Source organism: Sinocyclocheilus grahami, unplaced genomic scaffold (genome assembly GCF_001515645.1).
Source record: "Sinocyclocheilus grahami isolate Dianchi unplaced genomic scaffold, SAMN03320097.WGS_v1.1 scaffold31.1, whole genome shotgun sequence".
In the NCBI taxonomy this organism is placed as follows: domain Eukaryota; kingdom Metazoa; phylum Chordata; class Actinopteri; order Cypriniformes; family Cyprinidae; genus Sinocyclocheilus; species Sinocyclocheilus grahami.
The window spans coordinates 83,762-106,654 of record NW_015505210.1 but is presented as its reverse complement, the minus strand read 5'-3'; the positions used below and the strand labels follow the sequence as shown (position 1 = coordinate 106,654).

Genomic DNA, 22,893 nt, shown 5'->3' with positions numbered 1-22,893 from the left:
CTATTTTTAGAATTGGACATCATTTGTATACTGTAATGTAGTTATTTGAATATTTCTAATAATAATTTCTAATAAAGTTGAGAAAAATCTTTAGTCTAAACAAAAATGCTCTCCTGACAGATGGTATCCAGTGCACTCAGTTTATCTCACACATACAGAGATGTTCATCTCAATAAAATGAGACTCGTAAACTTCCTCTGTGACATTTAACCACAGCAGCACTTAAAACGACTTAGTATAGCTCTTTTTATCATTAACATCAAACCACTTTATCGGAGCTCTGCAGAAATCTCTTTCCCATACACTCACAGACATTTCAGTACAGTCACATATCAGCTCAGCTGAACAAGTACACTATGTCTCCTTTTTGTAGCCTGAGTATTTGATCCAGAAAGATCACTTAAAATGCAGAGTAGCTGACAGTCACAGACAGTCCATTCAGTCATAGTTCTGATTGGATTCAGGTCACAATTAGTCCTAATTGAGCTTCTATGCTCCCATGCACAAATTACAGGCAGGGTAAACCTGAACCGGGCCTCCCAGCAACTCTAGAGCACTGACATTTACTACAGCTTCCCCTACACATTCAGAGAATGAAAATCACACAGGCCTCCAGACCACCAGATACAAATACACACATTCACACAGACACAGTGTGTGGCAGATTGTTCACTTTAAAATGATGCAAGGGAACAGTCAACAACACATACTGCGTACTGGCAAAGATTATATTTTTGAGAAACAATATGCCTAACCCTAACATATCACCACATAATTTGTGCATACAAGTGTTACCATCTAGCTAAATTTATATAACTTATAAATTATATATGATTTAATTAATTTATATTACTTCTACATTGCATATGAATTAATATTATATATTATGTATTGTATAATTATATAACACATTTGATATGTATGTGTATATATATATATAGTAGTAGGTAGTACTGGGACATACTACCATGTAATTTGCATATGTAAGTGTTATCATCTAGCAAAATATATTATCATTTTTTAATTTATAAATTATTTTTAATATTATATTATTATATATTCTTTAATTATATATTTTAATACATTCTGGATGTGCTATTATACAATTTTATATTATAATAATTATTTATACAATTTAAATATATATCAGGTATTGGCACATACTACTAAATAATTGCATATGCTAGTGTGACCATCTGAAAAATGTATTATCATCATTAGGTATATTATAATACCTTTTAAATGTATTATTGTTATTCTTATTTATAACATACACCATAATTACCAATAATATAATTTGTAACCATTATATTTAAATCCATTATAACTTAATTTGAAGGTTTATGCATTTAAAAATGGTTAATGTAGATTTATCTCCTCCTTTTCCATAGCACAAGAGGTCAAGGGAAATATTAGCCATAAAAGTATGCACTGATGAAAATTCAGTGGAAGTAATATGCCATCTTGGCACCTTTGGCATAATATTTACAATGTACAATGATTTGGGACGCTCAAATCCTAATGCCACATAGTTAGGATAGATAATATGTAAAATGGGATGCAGACTGCACTATGCAGCCAATTTGTTTGCCCACTAATGCACCTGACCCAATGAATCAGATGTTTGTTATGTTTAATGGTAGCTGAAGCAGCTATTATAGATCAGGACTAGATGGCGTACTTTCGAGAAAGTCTTAAGAGACTGAAGTGGAGAACTACTGGTTCAAACAGCAGTGAGTAATACGAACTCTTGGACGAGGGCGGCAGGCATTAGCCAGCTAAAGAGAAATGTCATTTGAGGGCTGGCACTTGAAATGAAGCAGTGGCTCACATTGATTTAAAGGTACAACCTGGTTTGCTATAGCTTTAGTGGATTTCCTACCACATTTCTGAAAATGGCCTTCAAATGCAGCTAATATTTTGACCGACTTTCATTTACATTAAGAAATCTTAAAGGTGCAGTAACAAAAACAGTTTTTTCTAGTTCTGGGTCAGAGATATGCTTGTATCTCTTGACCCAGAAGCTTGTTTCTGCCACTGAATAAAACATATCTCGCAATTCTTACTTTTTACTTGCACTTGCGAGTTTATATCTCTCATTTCTGACTTTTTCTCAGAATTGTGTGATATGAACTCGCAATTGTGAGTTATAATGTCAGAACTGTGAGATGTAGCCTAAACTGCAATTGTAAGAAAACGTCAGAATTGTGAGCTGACCTTTTTCTTCAGAATTGTACTTTATAACTCACAATTGCAAATGTATATTTCTTTATCCGCAATGTTGACTATTTCTGCCAATTGTGAATTTCTATTTTGCAATTTTGGCATTATAACTCACAATTGCAAGGTTATATCTCACAATTTTGAGAAAAAAGTCAAAATTCTGAGTTTATATCTCACAATTCTATATTTACATATTTCTTAGATATATATTTATTTATATCTAGATACATTTCTTAGAACTGTGAGGGGAAAAAAAGTCAGAATTGTGAGATAAGTCGCTATTATCTTTGTTTTATTTTTTTAAATTCCGTGTTGGAAACAGGCTTCAGAGATAAAAATGGAAGTGGTCATGTAAACTTAAATTAATTTGTTTTGTTTTTTTACATAAAACCTTGAATTTGGCTTAGGGAAGCAGATAAAAAGGTTCAGGATATGGCCCCTATAGAGTGAGGATAGCTGTGCGAGTGGGTAATTGTAGCTCTCCACAAACGGCGTGGGAGGACGTGTTCTCACTCACAGCTCCAGGATGAGCACCACGTCAGTGCGGTTCTCGTAAACGTCGTGCAACGTGATGATGTTGGGATGCTGGAGCTCCTGTAGGATATCCACCTCTCTCTCGATCTCCTCTCGTCGAACGCCTCTCCGGCTCGCCCGACTCTGCCGCTTCTTAATGAACTTTGCAGCATATTCCACACCTGTACTCTTCTCCTTACAGCGCTTCACAATAGCAAACTGCCCACTGAGTAAAAGAGAGAGAGAGACAGAGAAAAACTTTCAGTTCTTTTAAGCCAGATGACAAATTATCTGAGTAATCACATTTAACATTCATCTCCCCAGGATATGGTTAATAATCCAATAGTACAAAAAACGTACACATCGTATCTGTCAGTTTTGTAGGATTTGTGGGATTAAAACATTCCAGGGGATTAAAACATTTTATAGTTTCCTCAAAAGATTTGGTTGAGAAAATAATCGACTGCACAAGAATAAAACAAAACGAACATTCGGAACAATGAATAAACCATTCATTTATATAAAGTGACACTAGTGGATTGTTTCAGTAGAAGGGAGTGCTTTCTTTTTTTTCTCCCTTGAGCTCACTGTGTGCTCATTTAGATCTTTATACATGACGTAAATCTTATTGTAACAACAAAATGCATAAATTGTGAAGGGAGGCAGTGATTACAATTTTATATGTAAATTTCATTTAGCAAATTATATATTTTTTTGCCTTTGATTCTAAATAATGACTACAATAAATATGAAAATTGTTTAAAAAAGCATACATCTGATTTTGATGTGACTTGGTTTTAATAAATAGCACATTACCAAAAATATTATAATATTGGTTTATTGTTAATAGTCCCAAGACTTTATTAAAATGCCCTTTTATAAGCTGATCAAAAGTAAAGGCATTAATAATGTTAATGACATTTTTCTTCCCTCAAAGTTTTAGTAACAAAACATAAATAATTAAATTAAAAAGTAACAAAAAAAACATGTATTCATTTTTAGATTTTATTTATACATTTTTATATTATAAATTATGGTAGTTGGATAATAATAATGAATCATGTCGAAATAATGACTACAATAAATGCATAAACCTGATGAGACTTTGCTGTGACTTGATTTTAAGTACAATATATGAACAACAAATCAAGTTGAGTGAACTTAAACATACAAGTTTTAGGAGACCCATTACTCAGTTCAATTGAGGGAATGAGTTTACTCAGTCTGTTGAGTTGAGTCAACTTATTAGGGTTTTCAGTGTACACTGGACTAAAAAAAACAAGAGGGGACTTCTTCATCGCAAAAGTTGACCACATGCCACTGAGACATAGTTTAAAAGCATTTGACGCCTAATTTCCTTAAAGGGTTAGTTTACCCAAAAATGAAAATTCTGTCATTAATTACTCACCCTCGTGTTGTTCGAAACACGTAAGACCTTCGTTCATCTTCGGAACACAATTTAAGATATTTTTGATGAAATCTGAGGGCTCTCTGACCCTCCCATAGACAGCAAGGTAACTACCACGTTCAAGGTCCAGAAAAGTACCAAGATGATCGACAAAGTAGTCCGTGTGACATCAGTGGTTCAACTGATTCGTGGTTACGAAGCTACAAGAATACTTTTTTGCGCAAAGAAAACAAAAATTTCACATTAATTCCACATTTTCGTCTCTACTGCGTCACTTGTGGACGCGCGTTCACGATAGTATCATAATGCGAGCGTGTGGCGGCGCTGACCCAGATACGGCGTGATGACGTGATCCGGTGCCGCCACACGCTCGCGGCATTATACTGTTGTGAACACAAGTGAGGCGTTATGTCCACAAGTAGAGACGAAAATGTGGAATAAAGTAGTTATTTTTCTTTTCTCATGAGGGTGAGTAATTAATGGCAGAATTTTCATTTTTGGGTGAACTAACCCTTTAAATGTAAACAGAAATGCTTGAAATCCTTCGACACCAACTGGCAGTAACATTAGAAATAAGAGAAAATACTAAAGTATAGTCTCTATACGCTCTATATAACATAAATCACCACGTTGCAGTTTAATTACAGAGACTCTTTTGCAATACTACATACATATAGCATACCAAGTACATTAACATATGAATGCCCACATTCACATATCAATACATATTCAGCATTTAGTAGTTTGGCTTTTATATCGTGAAACATATTGGGTTTGCGCTGTTGTACTGAACAATTAATTATGTGTTGGATCTTTAATGCTGCAATATGTCTACACGGATGGTTTGTACTCAAGCTCCCTATAGAAGCTCAGAACAGAACATTTCTTGCATAGCAAGAGCCTGAGAGGAAATCCTGCAGTGTGGGAGGAAAACGCTCTCAGAGAGGAGAGAGACAGAGAAAAGGAATGCCACCCACCCACCGCTTCTGTGTCAAAGACGCTTTTGCTTTCTCACACACGCTTTGAACATTTCAAACAATATCTCCCGACATATGAAATATGTCTGCTGCTCATGTTATCTGTTGGTTTGTGTAGACAGCGTGTAGAAAGGATAAATTAAAGGTGGGATGCACAGATACTGATTCATGATTCCAGATTCCAGTCCAAGATGAAAGTTTAAAAGGTTTTAAAAAGGGTCATGCAATAGAAAAAAATACAACTGCTGCTTTAAAATAAAAAGTGTTCAATTTATCAAGTTCTGTAGACGTACTCCAACCAATCATAGACATAATCTATCCTTCATTCATTCATTCTAACATTAGGCAATAAATCACCATGATCTTGGCCTAACAACCATATTATCACTTATATAAGACTTGTTGATGCATTTTCAGTGAACTAGGCCTAAACCTTTAAATGCTAAATCTAACAGCTTCTAAAACAATATGTAATTTACATTACAAGCGAAAGCACATGCACTACTGTTTAAAAGTTTGAGTCGGTAAGATTTTTTTAATGCTTTTGAAAGTATCTTATGCTCATCAAGACTGCATTTATTTGATTTGATTTAATCAAAAATACAGTAAAAACAGGAATATTGTGAAATATTATTACAATTTATAATAACTGTTTTCTATTTTAATATATTTTATATATGTAATTTATTCCTGATGCAAAGCAGAATTTTCAGCATCATTACTCCAGTCTTCAGTGTCACATGATCCATCAGAAATCATTTTAATATGCTGATTTGCTGCTCAAGAAACATTTCTTTTTATTATCAATGTTAAAAAAAATATGTGTGGAAACAGTGATACATTGTTTCATTTATTGATTTATTTTATATTATTTTATTTTTATTGATAGAAAGTTTAAAAGAACTGTATTTTAAATAGAAATCTTTTGTAACATTTCTGAATATTATACAAATCTTTACTGTCACTTTACTTTACTGAATAATACTGAGAAAAAAATAACTGTGAATTGTGAGACAGTAACTCAAAATTAAACTCGCAATTCTGAAAAGAAAATTCTTAATTGTGAGATATGAACTCGAATTGCAAAATAAAAATTCACCATTATCTTTGTTATTTATTCATTAATTCATTCATTCATTCTGAGTTGGAAATTAAGAAATAAGGTATTAATTCCTTAAATAAATAAATTAAAATTAAAAAATCTTACTGACCCCAAATTTTGTACAGTATTACTGTATATAATAGTCTTCTCAGTATTCAGCAACTTGGCCAGTCATAACAGAGGTCATTTACATATAGAAACTTAGTCTTAAAAGTACAGCAGCAAAGACAGACAGTTAATTCGGTTACACTTTATTTCGATAGTCCACTTTAGACATTCTACTAACTATAAGTAACTTTGTAACTACATGTCAACTAATTCTCATTAATTTGCAACTGCATGTCTACTAACTCTCAGAGTAGACTGTTAGGGTAGGTTTAGGGTTAGTAGAATAAGTTGACAAAGAAAGTGTTAGAAGATATTAAGCAGACAGTCTACTAATACTCTACTAACTGCTAGTTGACATGTAGTTGCAAAGTTACTTACTGTTAATAGAATGTCTAAAGTGGACTATCGCACATGGATGGGCAACACATGAAGTCAACAGATTTAGGAAGTCTCTGACTCACGACTATATATCCTACTATGAGTCTTACAAAACAGCAGATCTAGACGGACCGCATGTAAACTGACTAATTCGGCCACTCTTGACATCATGCCTCACGTCTGTGGATGTACATTTGGCCCGGCTCATTATCAGCTGTGACCAGCAAATACTGTCCAACTCCTCTGGTGTTCGTGCCAGACAAACTGTACCGTAACAGAGAAGAGGGATTAAGGGGAAACAGACAGCAGGCTGAAGAGGAAAAGAAAAACGTGGGGTGATGTCGACACTGTGAAATGCACAGGATGTTTAGCAAGGTTTCTGAACATCATCATCTGTAGGAATATCTTCCAGCAGACCACAGCATACTTTGGAAATAGTGGACCGTGTTTCAGTCTTATGTCACATGCTATTAAATGTCACATTAAACGTTTCATGTTGACTGTCAGTTCAGTTATAGATAAGAATATCATGCAACCACTTTGTGGGTCTTTGATTCTTCAAAATACTGTACTTCTGCGTTCCTGTTCCCTTTTCTCTGATCTCACATGGGAAGTATATAAAAATACGATGCTGCAGACTAAAGTTCTGTTTAACACCTGCTGTTCTTGTTCATGCATCGAGTTCTGAATGCGCTGTAAGAATAGGCCGTGTGGATTATGCACAGCGAGCAGATGAGTAGACCATGATTGCAGCCAGTTATTTTCTGTGTTTCACATGAAGCCCCACTGAGAGCTTCCATAAGGCTGTATATATGTATGTGTGTGTGTTATCAGTGAAGCTGGGCTAATTTTATATGCCAGCCTATTCCTCTTCTACCTGCTAGTATTTTCTGTGATGATGGGCAGTGCTACAGATTAATAAATATATATGTAAATAAATATTTTATATATATATATATATATAAAATATATATGTAAATAAATATTTTATATATATATATATATATATTTTGAAGACGCTGTGAGAGTAAATTTGTTTTATCACATCTTATAATTACCACAAACTTGTTAACACTTGACGCTTACCACTGAGAAACGTCCTGCTCCAGTCATGCTTGCGAATCAGTCTCTTGTCGATCAGCAAGTTCAACTGTTTCATCATCAGACTCCGGCTCGAATTGGTAAGGTACAATCAATACCATCTTTTCTATGTATTGCAAGTCTCCAGGGTCATGGAAATGGGCGTTTCGTTTCCGACACGCGCTGTACGCGGTAGACCAATCCAGAGCCAATCTCTCTACAGCTCTGGACCAATCACAAAGGACTGTGCCATCTGACCAATCAAAGCAGTGAGGATTCACGGAAAGGAGGGGTTTAGAGAGACTGATTCTTTGAACTGCTTCGCACGAGTCATTTACGAATAATTTAGAAATGAGGTAAAATTAAATCTATTTTTTGAGAAAACTAATGTGTTTTTGACCTTTCATGCATGTAAACCTGTTTTAGGACACAATGTGTTCATGTGTTCCTGTGGCTCAGTGGTAGAGCATTGCGTTAGCAGCGCGAAAGGTCATGGGTTCAATTCCCAGGGAACACACATACTGGTAAAAAATGTATAGCCTGAATGCACTGTAAGCGTCTGCTCAATGCATAAATTAAATTAATTATTATAAAACAATATTAGCAAACATAAAAATGGCATAATAGGGCCACTTTAATTAAAAAGCATAATAGCATAAAAAACGTCTCGGTTACGTATGCAACCCTCGTTCCTTGAAGGAGGTAACGGAGACGTCACGTCGTGACCGACGAATTGGGATCTCGTTAAATCTATTTTTTGAGAAAACTAATGTGTTTTTGACCTTTCATGCATGTAAACCTGTTTTAGGACACAATGTGTTCATGTGTTCCTGTGGCTCAGTGGTAGAGCATTGCGTTAGCAGCGCGAAAGGTCATGGGTTCAATTCCCAGGGAACACACATACTGGTAAAAAATGGATAGCCTGAATGAGCTGTAAGCGTCTGCTCAATGCATAAATTAAATTAATTATTATAAAACAATATTAGCAAACATAAAAATGGCATAATAGGGGCACTTTAATTAAAAAGCATAATAGCATAAAAAACGTCTCGGTTACGTATGCAACCCTCGTTCCTTGAAGGAGGTAACGCAGACGTCACGTCGTGACCGACGAATTGGGATCTCGCTCAGAGAGACCAATCCGCTTCGAGTGTAAACGAAACGAGTCAATGCACATTGGCATGCGATAATTGCATCCAGCTGCCGCTGATCACAGCGTGAGCATAAAAAAAGACAGGGCCTACAGTACGGACACTCTGGAGCAGTTTTAGCAAGCCGACACTAAACCGGGGCCTCTCAGTGCCTCTACCCATTTGAGGTGAGAACACAGGAGGATACCGTCACCACATGAAGGCTATAGAATCTAGCGTAGGTGTTGGGGGTTGCCCAGCCCGCAGCTCTACAAATATCTGACAGCGAGGCACCACGAGTCAGCGCCCAGGGGGATGCAACACTTCTATTAGAGTGAGCTCGCAACCTGAGCGGCCTGAAAAGCCAGGGTGATGGCATCCACAATCCAGTGGGCCATCCTCTGCTTAGAGGCCTCAAGAAACCAATCGTCCAACCTCGAGGCCTCGGGATGCGGTGGAGGTTTCCACTCGAGCCCTACCCTCTCGGCGGCCCGGGAAAGCATAGCCAACATCTCCGGATCCGATTCAGGCCTGGCCACCGTCCCGGAGGGTGGCAGCGCAGCCGAATCTTCCTCTCCAGAGAGCTCTCCCTCTGATGCAGTGATCAACATCCAGTCGTCGGCAGGAGCACCGAAGAATACCGCTGGTACGCTCTTTGAAGAGGGCCCAGCGCATTACTTTGGCGGCTCAACTGGTTGCGAAGCGCTAGAGGAGCGATGGTCCCCCGAGGGTTGGTTCCCTGAGGGGTTTGCCACCACTGTAACCCTCAGACCGCCCATGCTACTGCCCGAAGTAGTCCTCGCCTGGCTGCTGCCAGGCCGAACACTAGACTGCAGCAGAGGCAAACGAGCTCCGCCCCCTGGAGGAAACGGAGCCTGGCCGCAGCTCCGAGATGGTCATCTTCCCGCAATGAGAACATGACTCATCCGTGAACGCCACCTCAGCGTGTTTAATGCCCAGACACGTGAGGCAGCAATCGTGATCATCACCCGGTGCCAGGTAACGACCGCATCCAGAAACGCACGGGTGAAACGGCATCTTTAAAAATACGATCCGTCGTCTTTACAAAAACACACCCGTGTAAGCTCTTTTAGAGAAATGCTCTTTTAGGTGCTGAGACACACAGGGGAAATGGCCGCTTGCAGCACGACAGGGGGTAGTGCAGCCTGAAGTGCACAACCCACTCGACACAGGAACGACCACCGCTGAATTGCCGTCTGCCAACACAAGAAGCTCCCTAGAGCGCGCTAGACTTGTCGCACACGAAGCAGTTTGGTAGGAGCAGAACAATATTGTCGCTCGTCTCCGAAGTGAAAAGCTGGTATGCTTTTTATGCTCACGCTGTGATCAGTGGCAGCTGGATGCAATTATCGCATGCCAATGTGCATTGGCTCGTTTAGTTTACACTCGAAGTGGATTGGTCTCTCTAAGCGAGATCCCAATTCGTCGGTCACAACATGACTCGTAGTGACCGACTGAAAGGGAACTACTGTACTACATTAGAACCAGCTGAAAAATCATCACTAACAATAATGAGATTGAAAAGGTAATCAAAAGTAAAATATCCAGTCAAATTATGGCAATGAGAATTTGAGAGGAAAATGTGCTTGACTGTCATGAAATCATTTTAAATTCAAATCATTATAATGGTTTGAAAAAGGTGTAGATTTATGTAAAACCAAATTTGTTTCTATTTTACTTCTACTTTGCTTTCCTTCTTTTGCCACATAAATGGTACTTTATTTTTTTGTTTCCAGAAGGCACACGGCCTCAAGGCCAAGGGCAATTTGCCTGACCTTTCTGTTTGTTTTATTGCAAAAACACAGACATAATAAAGACAGAGAGATGCATCTGCTAGGACAAGAAACACCGCTTTAAAGAAAACAACTTTTTCACTCAGAGGACATTTTTCTCACTGTGTCTAATGTGGTTTTCTGTTCACAAAACACAATAAAATCAAGAGAAGAATTGCATTACAGTTTAGTGCCTTTGGCAAGTAGAACCGAATATGTTTGATTGCTGAATCAGCCACATCGATAACTATGTTTGCTTAACAACCTATAACCCACAGAGATACGAGGACGCCAAACACTGCTAGGTCTCCGCCTGGAAAAAAAGGTCCGGGCTGACCGCAGAGGGCTCAGAGGGGCCTATAAGATAAGAGGTTTTGTCCTCTGTAGAAGACATTATATTTTAGTGAATTCTCTGAGACTTTACATGCCACAGTTATAAGTCTGTCCAGTAAAGAGTACATTCAGGGCTTTTCAGAGATACCAAATGTTTGGAAGTTTCAAATTTAGTGATCAAATTTAACACCCTTATGGAAATATGATAATATTTTGTAATGATCATTTAAATCTGACTAATTTTCAAATTGTTTGTCATAAATCAACATCTCGGGAAAATGTTATGGCATTTCAAATCAAAATATGACTTTGTTACGAAACAAGACATCGATTTCATACATGTCCACTGTAGAGGACACCAGGACTTAAAGCATGTTTATTACGCAAGTGAATAGGGATAGAAATGATATATCAATATTCTTATGAAATATTATATATTATTATTATGAAAATCATGCCAATTATTAATGCCATTATTATACTTCTTTTTTCATTACATGTTGCCTCAAAAACAAATTAATGTGCAAATTATATATAGTGTATTGATACATTGTATATAATGGGAAAACCTGTTTATGGCCATTTTACGCACATATAGCAAAATGGTATATCAAATAATTCCGTTAAATCTTTCATAACATAGTTGAGAATCATCCATATACAAAGTTTGTAGATATCATTTTAAAATGTTTTTTTTTTTCTTATGCTCAAAACCAGCGGTGGGCAAACTTGGCCCTTCCAGGCCACTTTCCTTCAGCGGTTAGCTCCAACCCTAATCAAACACACCTGAACCAGCTAATCATTGTCTTCAAGACTACTAGAAGGCTACAGGCAGGTGAGTCGTATCAGGGTTGGATCAAATCTCTGCAGGAAAGTGGCCTGGAAGGGCCAAGTTTGCCCATCACTGCTCTAAACAATAAAAATACTAAATTCAGAAAACAAACATGTTCTGGTAGTCAGGAGGATGTAGCAATTTACTTAAAGCACATAATTTTCTCAACAAGGTTGAGAAACGCTTAAGTATTATTGTACATCTCAACTTTTTAAGCTGTCCAGTGTCCCAAATTTACCTTTGCTTGGACCATGGCCAGCCAGCCATGAGGTCACCGAGGTCCGGACCTCAGTAAATTTTTCATGTTCAAAAATTAAATTTGTTCTCTGAATGACTAATTTGCTGCTTAAAGCTCCTCATATGAGTGTCTGCATATATAATTAAGTTTAGACCGTTTGCAAGAATGTTTAGCGTCCATGGTATGAGACATTGAGACATTGGCGGAGTCGGAGTGAACGAGGCTTGAGGGAGTTGTGAGTGAGGGCGCAGCCTCCAGATCCAGCTATTATAAGCGTCTTTGGACTTGTCTTTTCCACTTAATTTTACAACTTTAGAAAGTTAATAAAGTGGGAAGTTGCAGTTTAGGGTTAGCAATATCTTTACCTTATCTTATTTGAAAAAGATTTGAACTCAGTTTATTAATTTAGGTTTATTTTTCAGTTTTTATTTGTTTTCATTATCAATATCTGGCAACACTGCATCGCCAGCACTGAATCTGACAGTAATCAAAAAAGCCCATGTACAGATTATTGCTGACAGGATACCACATTCGGTAAGGCAAACGCAACAACATCATGATATTATCTGTCAGAAACCTTATCAACACGATCAAGAACAGTAGCATTTATCACTAGTACACAGATCTGTAGAACAAGTAGGTTACAGAATGAAATTTATCATGCAAACACTAGCCATGAAGAAGTCTATGCTATTTCATTCAGTATAGTAGTTAAATTTGCACAAAGTCATGCTAAAAACATCATATTTCATGTACAGTATTTTATGTGTCATAACTGTAACTATATCGTGTTTTTTTTCACATATCGTCAAAGTGAAATGACATTTCACTGCGCTACTGTCAGTCACGGAAGCCTTGCAGATGGCAAAAGCTGATTCCAAATCATCAGTTCTTATTCTGAGTGACGTGACATGTGGCTGAGTATGGTGACCCATACTCAGAATTAGTGCTGAAAGTCCAAAGTGCACACACACAGCAGTGAACACACACCCAGAGCAGTGGGCAGCCATTTATGCTGTGGCGCCACATCTCAACTTTTTAAGCTGTCCAGTGTCCCAAATTTACCTTTGCTTGGACCATGGCCAGCCAGCCATGAGGTCACCGAGGTCCGGACCTCAGTAAATTTTTCATGTTCAAAAATTAAATTTGTTCTCTGAATGACTAATTTGCTGCTTAAAGCTCCTCATATGAGTGTCTGCATATATAATTAAGTTTAGACCGTTTGCAAGAATGTTTAGCGTCCATGGTATGAGACATTGAGACATTGGCGGAGTCGGAGTGAACGAGGCTTGAGGGAGTTGTGAGTGAGGGCGCAGCCTCCAGATCCAGCTATTATAAGCGTCTTTGGACTTGTCTTTTCCACTTAATTTTACAACTTTAGAAAGTTAATAAAGTGGGAAGTTGCAGTTTAGGGTTAGCAATATCTTTACCTTATCTTATTTGAAAAAGATTTGAACTCAGTTTATTAATTTAGGTTTATTTTTCAGTTTTTATTTGTTTTCATTATCAATATCTGGCAACACTGCATCGCCAGCACTGAATCTGACAGTAATCAAAAAAGCCCATGTACAGATTATTGCTGACAGGATACCACATTCGGTAAGGCAAACGCAACAACATCATGATATTATCTGTCAGAAACCTTATCAACACGATCAAGAACAGTAGCATTTATCACTAGTACACAGATCTGTAGAACAAGTAGGTTACAGAATGAAATTTATCATGCAAACACTAGCCATGAAGAAGTCTATGCTATTTCATTCAGTATAGTAGTTAAATTTGCACAAAGTCATGCTAAAAACATCATATTTCATGTACAGTATTTTATGTGTCATAACTGTAACTATATCGTGTTTTTTTTCACATATCGTCAAAGTGAAATGACATTTCACTGCGCTACTGTCAGTCACGGAAGCCTTGCAGATGGCAAAAGCTGATTCCAAATCATCAGTTCTTATTCTGAGTGACGTGACATGTGGCTGAGTATGGTGACCCATACTCAGAATTAGTGCTGAAAGTCCAAAGTGCACACACACAGCAGTGAACACACACCCAGAGCAGTGGGCAGCCATTTATGCTGTGGCGCCCAGGGAGCAGTTGGGGGTTCAGTGCCTTGCTCAAGGGCACCTCAGTCATGGTACTGAATGTGGGAGAGAGCGCTGTACATTCACTCCCCCCACCTACAATCCCTGCCGGTACAAGACTCAAACCCACAACCTTTGGGTTATGAGTCTGACTCTCTAACCATTAGGCCACGACTTCCCAAGATAGATCTGCTGGATCACAGGGATTCCACTTCACTGGTTTGAATCCTATCTCACTGGTAGGTCTTTCAGGGTGGCCTGGGGAGGGGAGGTATCCAAAGCAAGGATTAGTTTAGAATTTTTAAATTAGTTTTTATTTTAATATAGTTTTCAAATTTCCTATAATTTCAGTTTAGTTTCAGTTAGTTTCATTAATGGTTTTGTTAGTTTTAGTTGAGTTTTTATTTTGTGAACACATTCCTATTTAGTTTTTATATATTTTAGTTTCAGTTTTAGTTTTAGTAATTATAGTTTAGCAGAGTTAATGGAACACTTCCCGTGTAGACCAAAGCAAGACATTTAATTTGACCAAAGTTGAATGTTTGCACAGTTTACAGTTAACTCTTGTGCAAACCTCTTAATAATGAAATTAAATAAATCTTTACAATTGAACAAAAACCAAAAATATGCAACTTATATGTATAAAATGTATTCATTCATATTCATGTTCATATTCATTCATATTAAAGATGTAATTTTGTTAAACATGCCAATAGTTTATAAACAACAAGCTAATCAAGGTTTTCAGAGTTACTAGAAAGCTACAGGCAGTTGAGTTTTTATTCTGCAGGACAATGACCCTTCAGTGCTGGATTTGAGAAAACCTGTTCTTTGTAATCGTCATTGAAACTCTGTAAACTTTATTTTTGTCCATCTGTGTTTTCAATGCATTAATTTGTTGGATCTTTTGCACAGACGAGCCACCGGTGCACACTACTGTATGTCCCGTCTCTCCCTCTATGAACGTACACAATAAGAAGAAACAATCTAAAATGCTTTGAAACTTCATACTACTCAAAACTTAATGTGATATGGTGATTTAAATGATGTTTGCACTTTACTTTGATGAGCCGCTCCAGCACGCACGCGTTTCAGATGAGCAACGCAATCAATCCCATAAAGCCCCTTTTACACAGGACACGGCAAGCGGTGAAAACACCCCACGCTAGGGCTGGGCGATATAGCTAAAAAATGTATCAACGATATAATGTTTCATATCGTTCGGTATCGATAACTATTGACATTTTTTATAACTTTTTTTAAAACAAAGAGCAACAGAATTTTTTTTTTTAATTTAACCACTGTATTTTTAAATTAACCCAATTTATTGGGACAAACAACAAATATTTTTTGTTTTAACAGTCAAACACACAATAAAAATTTAACAAATATCTAATTTCTAATGTTTTATATGCAGATTAAATAGGTTTTGCTAAAATGCTAAATCCCTGACAATTTTCAAGCGACAGCTGAAAACTCATCTCTTTCAATGCTACTTGACTTCATCTTAAATTTAAAAAATAAAAATATCTTAGGTTACACTTTATTTCGATAGTCCACTTTACACATTCTACAAACTATAAGTAACTTTGTCAACTACATGTCAACTAATTCTCATTAATTTGCAACTGCATGTCTACTAACTCTCAGAGTAGACTGTTAGGGTAGGTTTAGGGTTAGTAGAATAAGTTGACAAAGAAAGTGTTAGAAGATATTAAGCAGACAGTCTACTAATACTCTACTAACTGCTAGTTGACATGTAGTTGCAAAGTTACTTACTGTTAATAGAATGTCTAAAGTGGACTATCGAAATAAAGTGTTACCATATCTTTATTTATTCCTTCCCTTTCTAGCTTGTACTTATTTGAACAATGCCTAAAACTTGGTATTACAAGCACTTCCTGTGTCTGATTGCCTCTTTAAGAAGAATCGCTTTATGTATTCCCCAATTGTAAGTCGCTTTGGATAAAAGCATCTGTAAAATGACTAAATGTAAATGTAATACTGTAAGACATCCACTCTGACTGAAGTCTACATGCAGCTGTTTCGTCTTACATGACTTGCTTAAATATGAGTCAAAAATGTCTTGACTAGTGTGTTATCAAATGTGCGGGCTGATTACTTATAGTATTATTCATCGCAGTGTTGCATTGCTCTATGACTCATAAAGTTACTTTCACTCTGACATGGCAGAAGTTTGAAATTATTCTTCATTAATATCATAATCAAATTAACGGAGACCTAGAACAACAGATTTATGGGTGGGGACATTATTAATATTAGTGAGTCCCTCTTGTCCCCTGGTTGTCCCCATGACAACAGCCCTGTATATAGAGTATATGATGACTCACAGATAAGCGAGCAACCAATAAAGATACAGACCAGAAACATATGGTACGCTGTTATGGAAACAAACCTCACAAACCAACAGCTGTGCGCCTAGTCTGTTGCTATGGGGATGATTTGCTGATCTCTTAAAAAAGATACACATGCAGTACATATATTTATAAAATACCATCTATCATATTGTATCAAGAGGCCTGTCAAAACATACACAACATTACCAAACACATCAACTCTAAAAAATGCACAAATTTGCACATCTTCGGTGGCTTTCATCACTTCCTACTATTGCTTAACCTCAAGACAGTGAAGGGGAAGATGGCATGAGTTGCTTTTCTCTCATAAAACAAGCTGAATTTAAAGTTTTTAAATGCTGTTCGTGGAGGGCCATCCGCCATTATCCGTCTGCACATTCCTGAGCTCATTAGCACATGTAAAATCTATAAACCGAATGCTTTAACCAAATATAGGTTTGCTCATGAAAGAGACAGATTTGCCACAGCCCGTTGACTCAAAAGCACAGTTAGGCAATGTAACAGGATCACTATGAATAATGTGTTACATAAGAGCTCTTCCTCTATCTTGCCTGCCGACTAACAAACTAGCTGTAACTGGTATATACTGTCTGGATCTTATAGACCTTTAGATTTTAAAAAAACTATTTTCACTAAGAAATTGCAAGTAAATTAATTACAAGGAAATGGCAAGTAACACATTGAATTAAGCATGACATTTTGAAGTAGAAAGACTGAATTTTTCTTTCTGAAATTTTCATACTCCAATAATCTTTGTTTTATTTACAACTTAAAAAATCTATCGTACAGTGTACAAACAGGTCAATTTTCTGTGTAAATCATTTGTAAAACCATTGCTACGTAAATTATCACCTTCATGTAATGAGGTTATGCTTACATTTCATGAATTAGGCCATTATGTCATACATCTGAGTTCTTGGAAGTCACATGTTAAAAATATGTCCTCTTTTCAGTGGATGTAAAACCTCGTAGTAGTAAAAAAGTAAACTAAGGACCTTTAGACAGTCTCTGTGTTAAAAGGGCAAATTTGTTTAGCTTTTTGTCTTACATTTTAATTTAAATATTAATGTAAATATAAAAAAAAAATTTATATTAGTGATAAGAGCTGCATTAATCAATACTTCATAGAAAACTATACGTTGCCCAACTATGAAGTGAAGTGAAGTGACATGTGGCCAAGTATGGTGACCCATACTCGGAATTTGTGCTCTGCATTTAACCCATCCAAGGGCACACACACAGTAGTGAACACACACACACACACCGTGAACAAAACCCGGAGCAGTGGGCAGCCATATTGCTGCGGCGCCCGGGAAGCAGTTGGGGGTTCAGTGTTTTGCTCAATGGTCTCACCTCAGTCGTGGTATTGAAGGTGGAAGAGAGTGCTGGTTATTCACTCCCCCCGCCCATTTGAAATATGCAAAGTAAAAAATATCTAAAATAAGAACCATTTTGGGGCAGTCGTGGCCTAATGGTTAGAGAGTTGGACTTGTAACCCAAAGTTAGCAGATTTTAGTCTCGGTATCTGCAGGGATTGTAGGTGGGGGGAATGAATAACCAGCGCTCTCTTCCACCCTCAATACCATGACTGAGTTGAGACCCTTGAGCAAGGCACCGAACCCCCAACTGCAAATATGGCTGCTCACTGCTCCGGGTGTATGTGTGTGTGTGTTCACTACTCACTGCTGTGTGTGTGCACTTGGTTGGGTGAAATGCAGAGCCACACGTCCTTTCCTTTTCTTCATTTTCAATTTCATTATTTTTAATTATTATTTATACAGAAAACACTACAAAAAAGCAATAAGACACTCAAGGCCATGTCATATTGTGAACATATTTTCAATACAGCCGTACTTTATAAGTTAAGGTGGTTAATGTGATTAAGGTTGTAAATTAAAGATTATTGGAGCATGTTGTACAAGAAAATACTGTTTCAGTTTTTCTTCTTCAGAGTTTTGTTTAATTCAGTGTGTAATCTACCATTTCTTTGTTTACAATGTGTCTTTGCAATTATTTGTGAAGTTTGCTAGCAATTTCTAAGTGAAAATCATTTCAAAGCCATTTTTTTCAGTGTGTTACAATATCGTTGTATTTACATCAACATACAGTATCTTAGAATTAAATTTGCTGTAATAAACATGTATAATGACTGAGACAAATATGGCCAACTTGTACACTGTCATCAGTTCATTATGGAGATTCCAATCATCTCTGAATAAAGCTCCTGTCAGCAACAAGCCCCCACCTCCAGGGAACAAAATGGTTGTGTAAAAGGGTCTCATTTGTCCCACACTGTCAACCTTTGAAGCAGGTGATTCATGCGGTGGTGTGACAGCCACTCCCACATGGAACATGAATGCTAGGAGTTTGTGAGTCTGAACAATTCTTTGTGTTTAAGTGTGTCTTCATTCTTTCCTTCATTCTCTCTCTCGCTGTCCTTTTCTGATAGACATGCTTAGAGCTGCTAATGTGTTACAGATCATCACACACAGCTCTGTGAAACCACATATGAGCTATTTCCTCTTTCACACGCAAGATACGTGTCAGTGTGCATGAGAATTTCCACCTCAAATGCATCTGATGCTCCATGACATGTCTATGGGGACATAGACATCATTTTAAAACAAGAAAACCAAAAACTTTTCCCAAAGAGCACTTCTTCTAGACTTCTAAGCTTTTTGAGTATGTAGAGGACAGGATTACGTTTTACACGCATTGCTAAGCTAACAAACTTTAGCTTTTGTACTTTGTGCTGTAGTCAACTCAGCAAAATGAGGTTTATTGTACTGTATGTTCTTCGTTGTAAAAAATTACCATTGGCTCATATTTAGGCTATTAAAGTGACTGATTTGAAACACTCTACATAGACATCAACTCAACACACAAAAAGAGCTCTGCACAAAAGACTCAGTTAGCATATTGCTAAGCTAATGGCACAATACTTAAAAAATACATAACACACATAAATATTGGGTAAAATAATCTAAAAAATACTCAATGAAATATACATATATATCAACATTTCTCCTGCTTTCTCCACCATCTTGGATTCAGTTTGACTTGAATTTGGCCAAAACGAGGTATGATGAGATGGCTATTTGAAGGCTTGTTGTCGAATAACAAATTTTGAATGAGAAAATGGGCAAAACAAATCCCACAGACTTACACTGAAGTAGGACACGCCATTTCTGGAGACAAGAACATCACAGAGAATTAGTGATTGGTTCTTTTGACTTAAGTCCCTTTAACACTTGTGGACAATATCTATAATGATAACTATAACTATTCTATGAGAACTAAAAACGATAATGACACAGAAGAACAATATCATTGGGATCACTTTAAGGACGTTTTTTCTAGTTGATGAGCAATAAAAACACTGACAGATAATCAGAAACCACCTTTAAAGAGCTCAAGCATTTATTGTGGCAGATGGCAAAACTGCAGCGCATGCTTATAGGCACAACATTAACGTCTGTTGATGTGGATGCTTATATATAATTATAGTTTCTGCTAGTTATCATTTTGGGTTTGAATAGGCCTTTAGACCAGTAATGAACTACCTAGCAACACACTAGAAAGTTTTGACTACTTTTTCTTCAGAAAACTGTACAGTGTCATAAACAAACAAACAAAAATCTACATTTTACCCAGTATTTGTGCTATTTATTTTATTTTTTTTTAGCTTATTAGAGTATTGTGTTGTTAGCTAACTTAAAACTCTGTTTGGAAAGTGCTGAGTTCTTCAGAAAATGTGGCCTAATTCTAGTTGCATTAAAGGTTTCAACAAAACAAAGCTGGTCCTTCATTAATATAAATAACTCCCTGTTAACGCACAGCACTATCAAACCTGTTCTCAGTTACGGTCCTGCAAGGGAGGTCAGGTATCTCATTTAATCATGGGTGTGTCATAGAAACTGTGCCTTTGAGTGGGATACAAAGCCATCGAGGCAGATGGCTGAGGTTGTTACATATAGCAAACAATGACCAACATCTGTCTTTCTGCTGTAACCCATAGTACCTCATAGGAGGCATCCGTGACAAAAGGGAACAACCTTTCCGAATTACAGGAAGATGCTTTTCCAAACTGCCCTGAAAACAGTTTTATGGCCTTCCTTGTATATACAGTATATGTTCAAGTTTTTATAAGAGAAACCAATGACAGATAAGCGCCAAAGGGTGTCTTTCACCTGCAACCTATAGCCAGAGGAGAGACACGGCAGTCACCTGGATGTGAGACTACACCTTTCCTGAATGTTCACACAGTTTAGCACTTCCTGTCTGGATGGATTTGCAACTTCCTTCTGCTGAAATGGTAGAAATGCTGTTATTATAAAAGTTTTTTGCATTAATAAGTGTTAGGCTTGCCTGTTGGGACAGCTTTTAAGGGGAGTGTGCTTTGTAAGAGAGAACAAAACATGACTCAAGATGAGAACTGGTGTCAGGGGAAAGGAGGGTGGGGGGCCCTCACGTTTTTGGTCAGTGTGCTGTAGATCTATTTTCCAACTACTATGTGCTTTTTAAGATTATTGTAACAATATAATATGTTAAAGGGATTGAAAAATGCCCTCTGTTTTGTTTGTCCATAAAATGAAATTCAGTGGGGTTCAAAACAATGTCGGACCCCAATGACAGTCCAAAAAATAAAGGTTCCAAAAGAGGGTTTTTGCAGCAATGCCATACAAGAGCCATTTTTGGTTCCTCAAAGAACCTTTCAGTGTACACGTCCTAAAAGAACAACTTTTTAGTGTGAAGATTATTAAAAAAAATCAAAATAACCTTTTTTTCTCTATAAAGAACCTTTTGTAGAATGGAAAGTTTCCGTGACAATAAATAACCTTTAGTTTTAGGAGTGTATGAACCAAAATAATTTAAACATTCTTCCAAATATCTTCTTTTGTGTTCTGCAGAAGAAAAATAAACGGAAACACCATGAATTTTTATTATAGGTTGAACTTTACCCTTAAAAACAGTTTTGATATAATACCTTGGATGCATTTTGTTATTGTCCAGTGACATGAAAAATCAGAGAAGCTTGTCAGTTGTTAGGTAAAACCTTTTTGTTCCCAAACTCTAGCTCCCCAGCTGTTAAACTGGCCTGTAAATACCCTCAGGGGACCATCCATGGAAATTACCGGCAAGTCAACAACCCACAAAAGCTAGAAGCGAATGTAAAACATCCTCAGGCAACCCATCATATCACTTACTTTCCAAGTTCTTCACCAATATCATAGAAATCCTCCACTTTTTGTTGCTTGAACACTGCCATTCCTAATGTCCTCATTGATGATGATGATGATGATTGTGTTTCGGTAAACAGGGGACAGCAGGTCAAATCTGTCTTAAGGTGTCCCTCGAGAAGCACACAAGCTTAGTTGGGAAGTTCTGCAGGTCTGTAGGGTGCAGCTCTGTAAGTCACAGACACTCACATCAGCACATGTTCCAGCATGCTGCACTGCATTCCTTCACTTCCAACAAGGTGTAAAAGAGCATGTATCACATCTTTCTTGTTTGGACGTAAAGGCAATGTGAGAATGTCACAAAATATACAGTTTTGCTTACTGAAGGTGATGTAAGGTAGGAAGGAACCAGACAAAAAGAGCCTTATGTAGACTAAAATTGACATATCAAGTAATTAGAAGTGATCAAATGACTTTCTTTAGACGAAAATGAGGGTTCAATGTAATGAGAATTATCAGGTGAAATTGAGACTGCTGTCTATCTGATTTTGCCAGGGAAAAAGTGCACGTTAGGGCAGCATTTGTTCATGACACACTGACTTCACTTACCGTTTCATTGTTATACAAGTAAAGAATAGAAGTATATTGATAATATCGTGATAAATATTTACCTTACAGGTGCAGGTAAACACATACTGTACCGATGTTTGTTGTACTCTATAACTAACAGTGTTGGGGAAAGTTACTTTTAAAAGTAATGCATTACAATATTGCGTTACTCCCTAAAAAAAGTAACTAATTACATTACTTAGTTACTTTTTATGGAAAGTAATGCGTTATATTACTTTTGCGTTACTTTCGCGTTACTTTTTAAATACAAGCAGGTCTTGATTGTTTTTAATATAAGAAGTTCTATTTATAGCAAATATAAAAGCCCTTTCACACCAAAAAGTGTAATGAATAAACCTCAGGCTGAAGCAAAAGTAAATTCACGTCTGTACAGTAGAACGCAGGAGAAGAAACACTCTTCAGCAATGAAAAAAAACAAAGCACAATTGTTAGTTTCTCTAAAGTCATTTTTGCTTATTAGTATGGTTGAACTGGATCATCAAAGGTCAGCAGCAAAGACATTG

At 37.0% G+C, this 22,893-nt stretch overlaps 1 protein-coding gene across 1 annotated transcript in view; it reads right to left on the bottom strand.

Moving 5' to 3' along the window:
- LOC107573357 (death-associated protein kinase 2-like) overlaps positions 1 to 22,893 on the bottom strand; it is a 35,393-nt gene that overhangs the window by 11,090 nt on the left and 1,410 nt on the right. The window contains exons 2-3 of the mRNA XM_016259799.1: positions 21,788 to 21,988; positions 2,741 to 2,962 (exon numbers count right to left, since the gene is read on the bottom strand). Of these exons, the coding sequence (XP_016115285.1) occupies positions 2,741 to 2,962; positions 21,788 to 21,864 (299 nt within the window). The 5' untranslated portion in view covers positions 21,865 to 21,988. The remainder of the gene's footprint in view (positions 1 to 2,740; positions 2,963 to 21,787; positions 21,989 to 22,893) is intronic.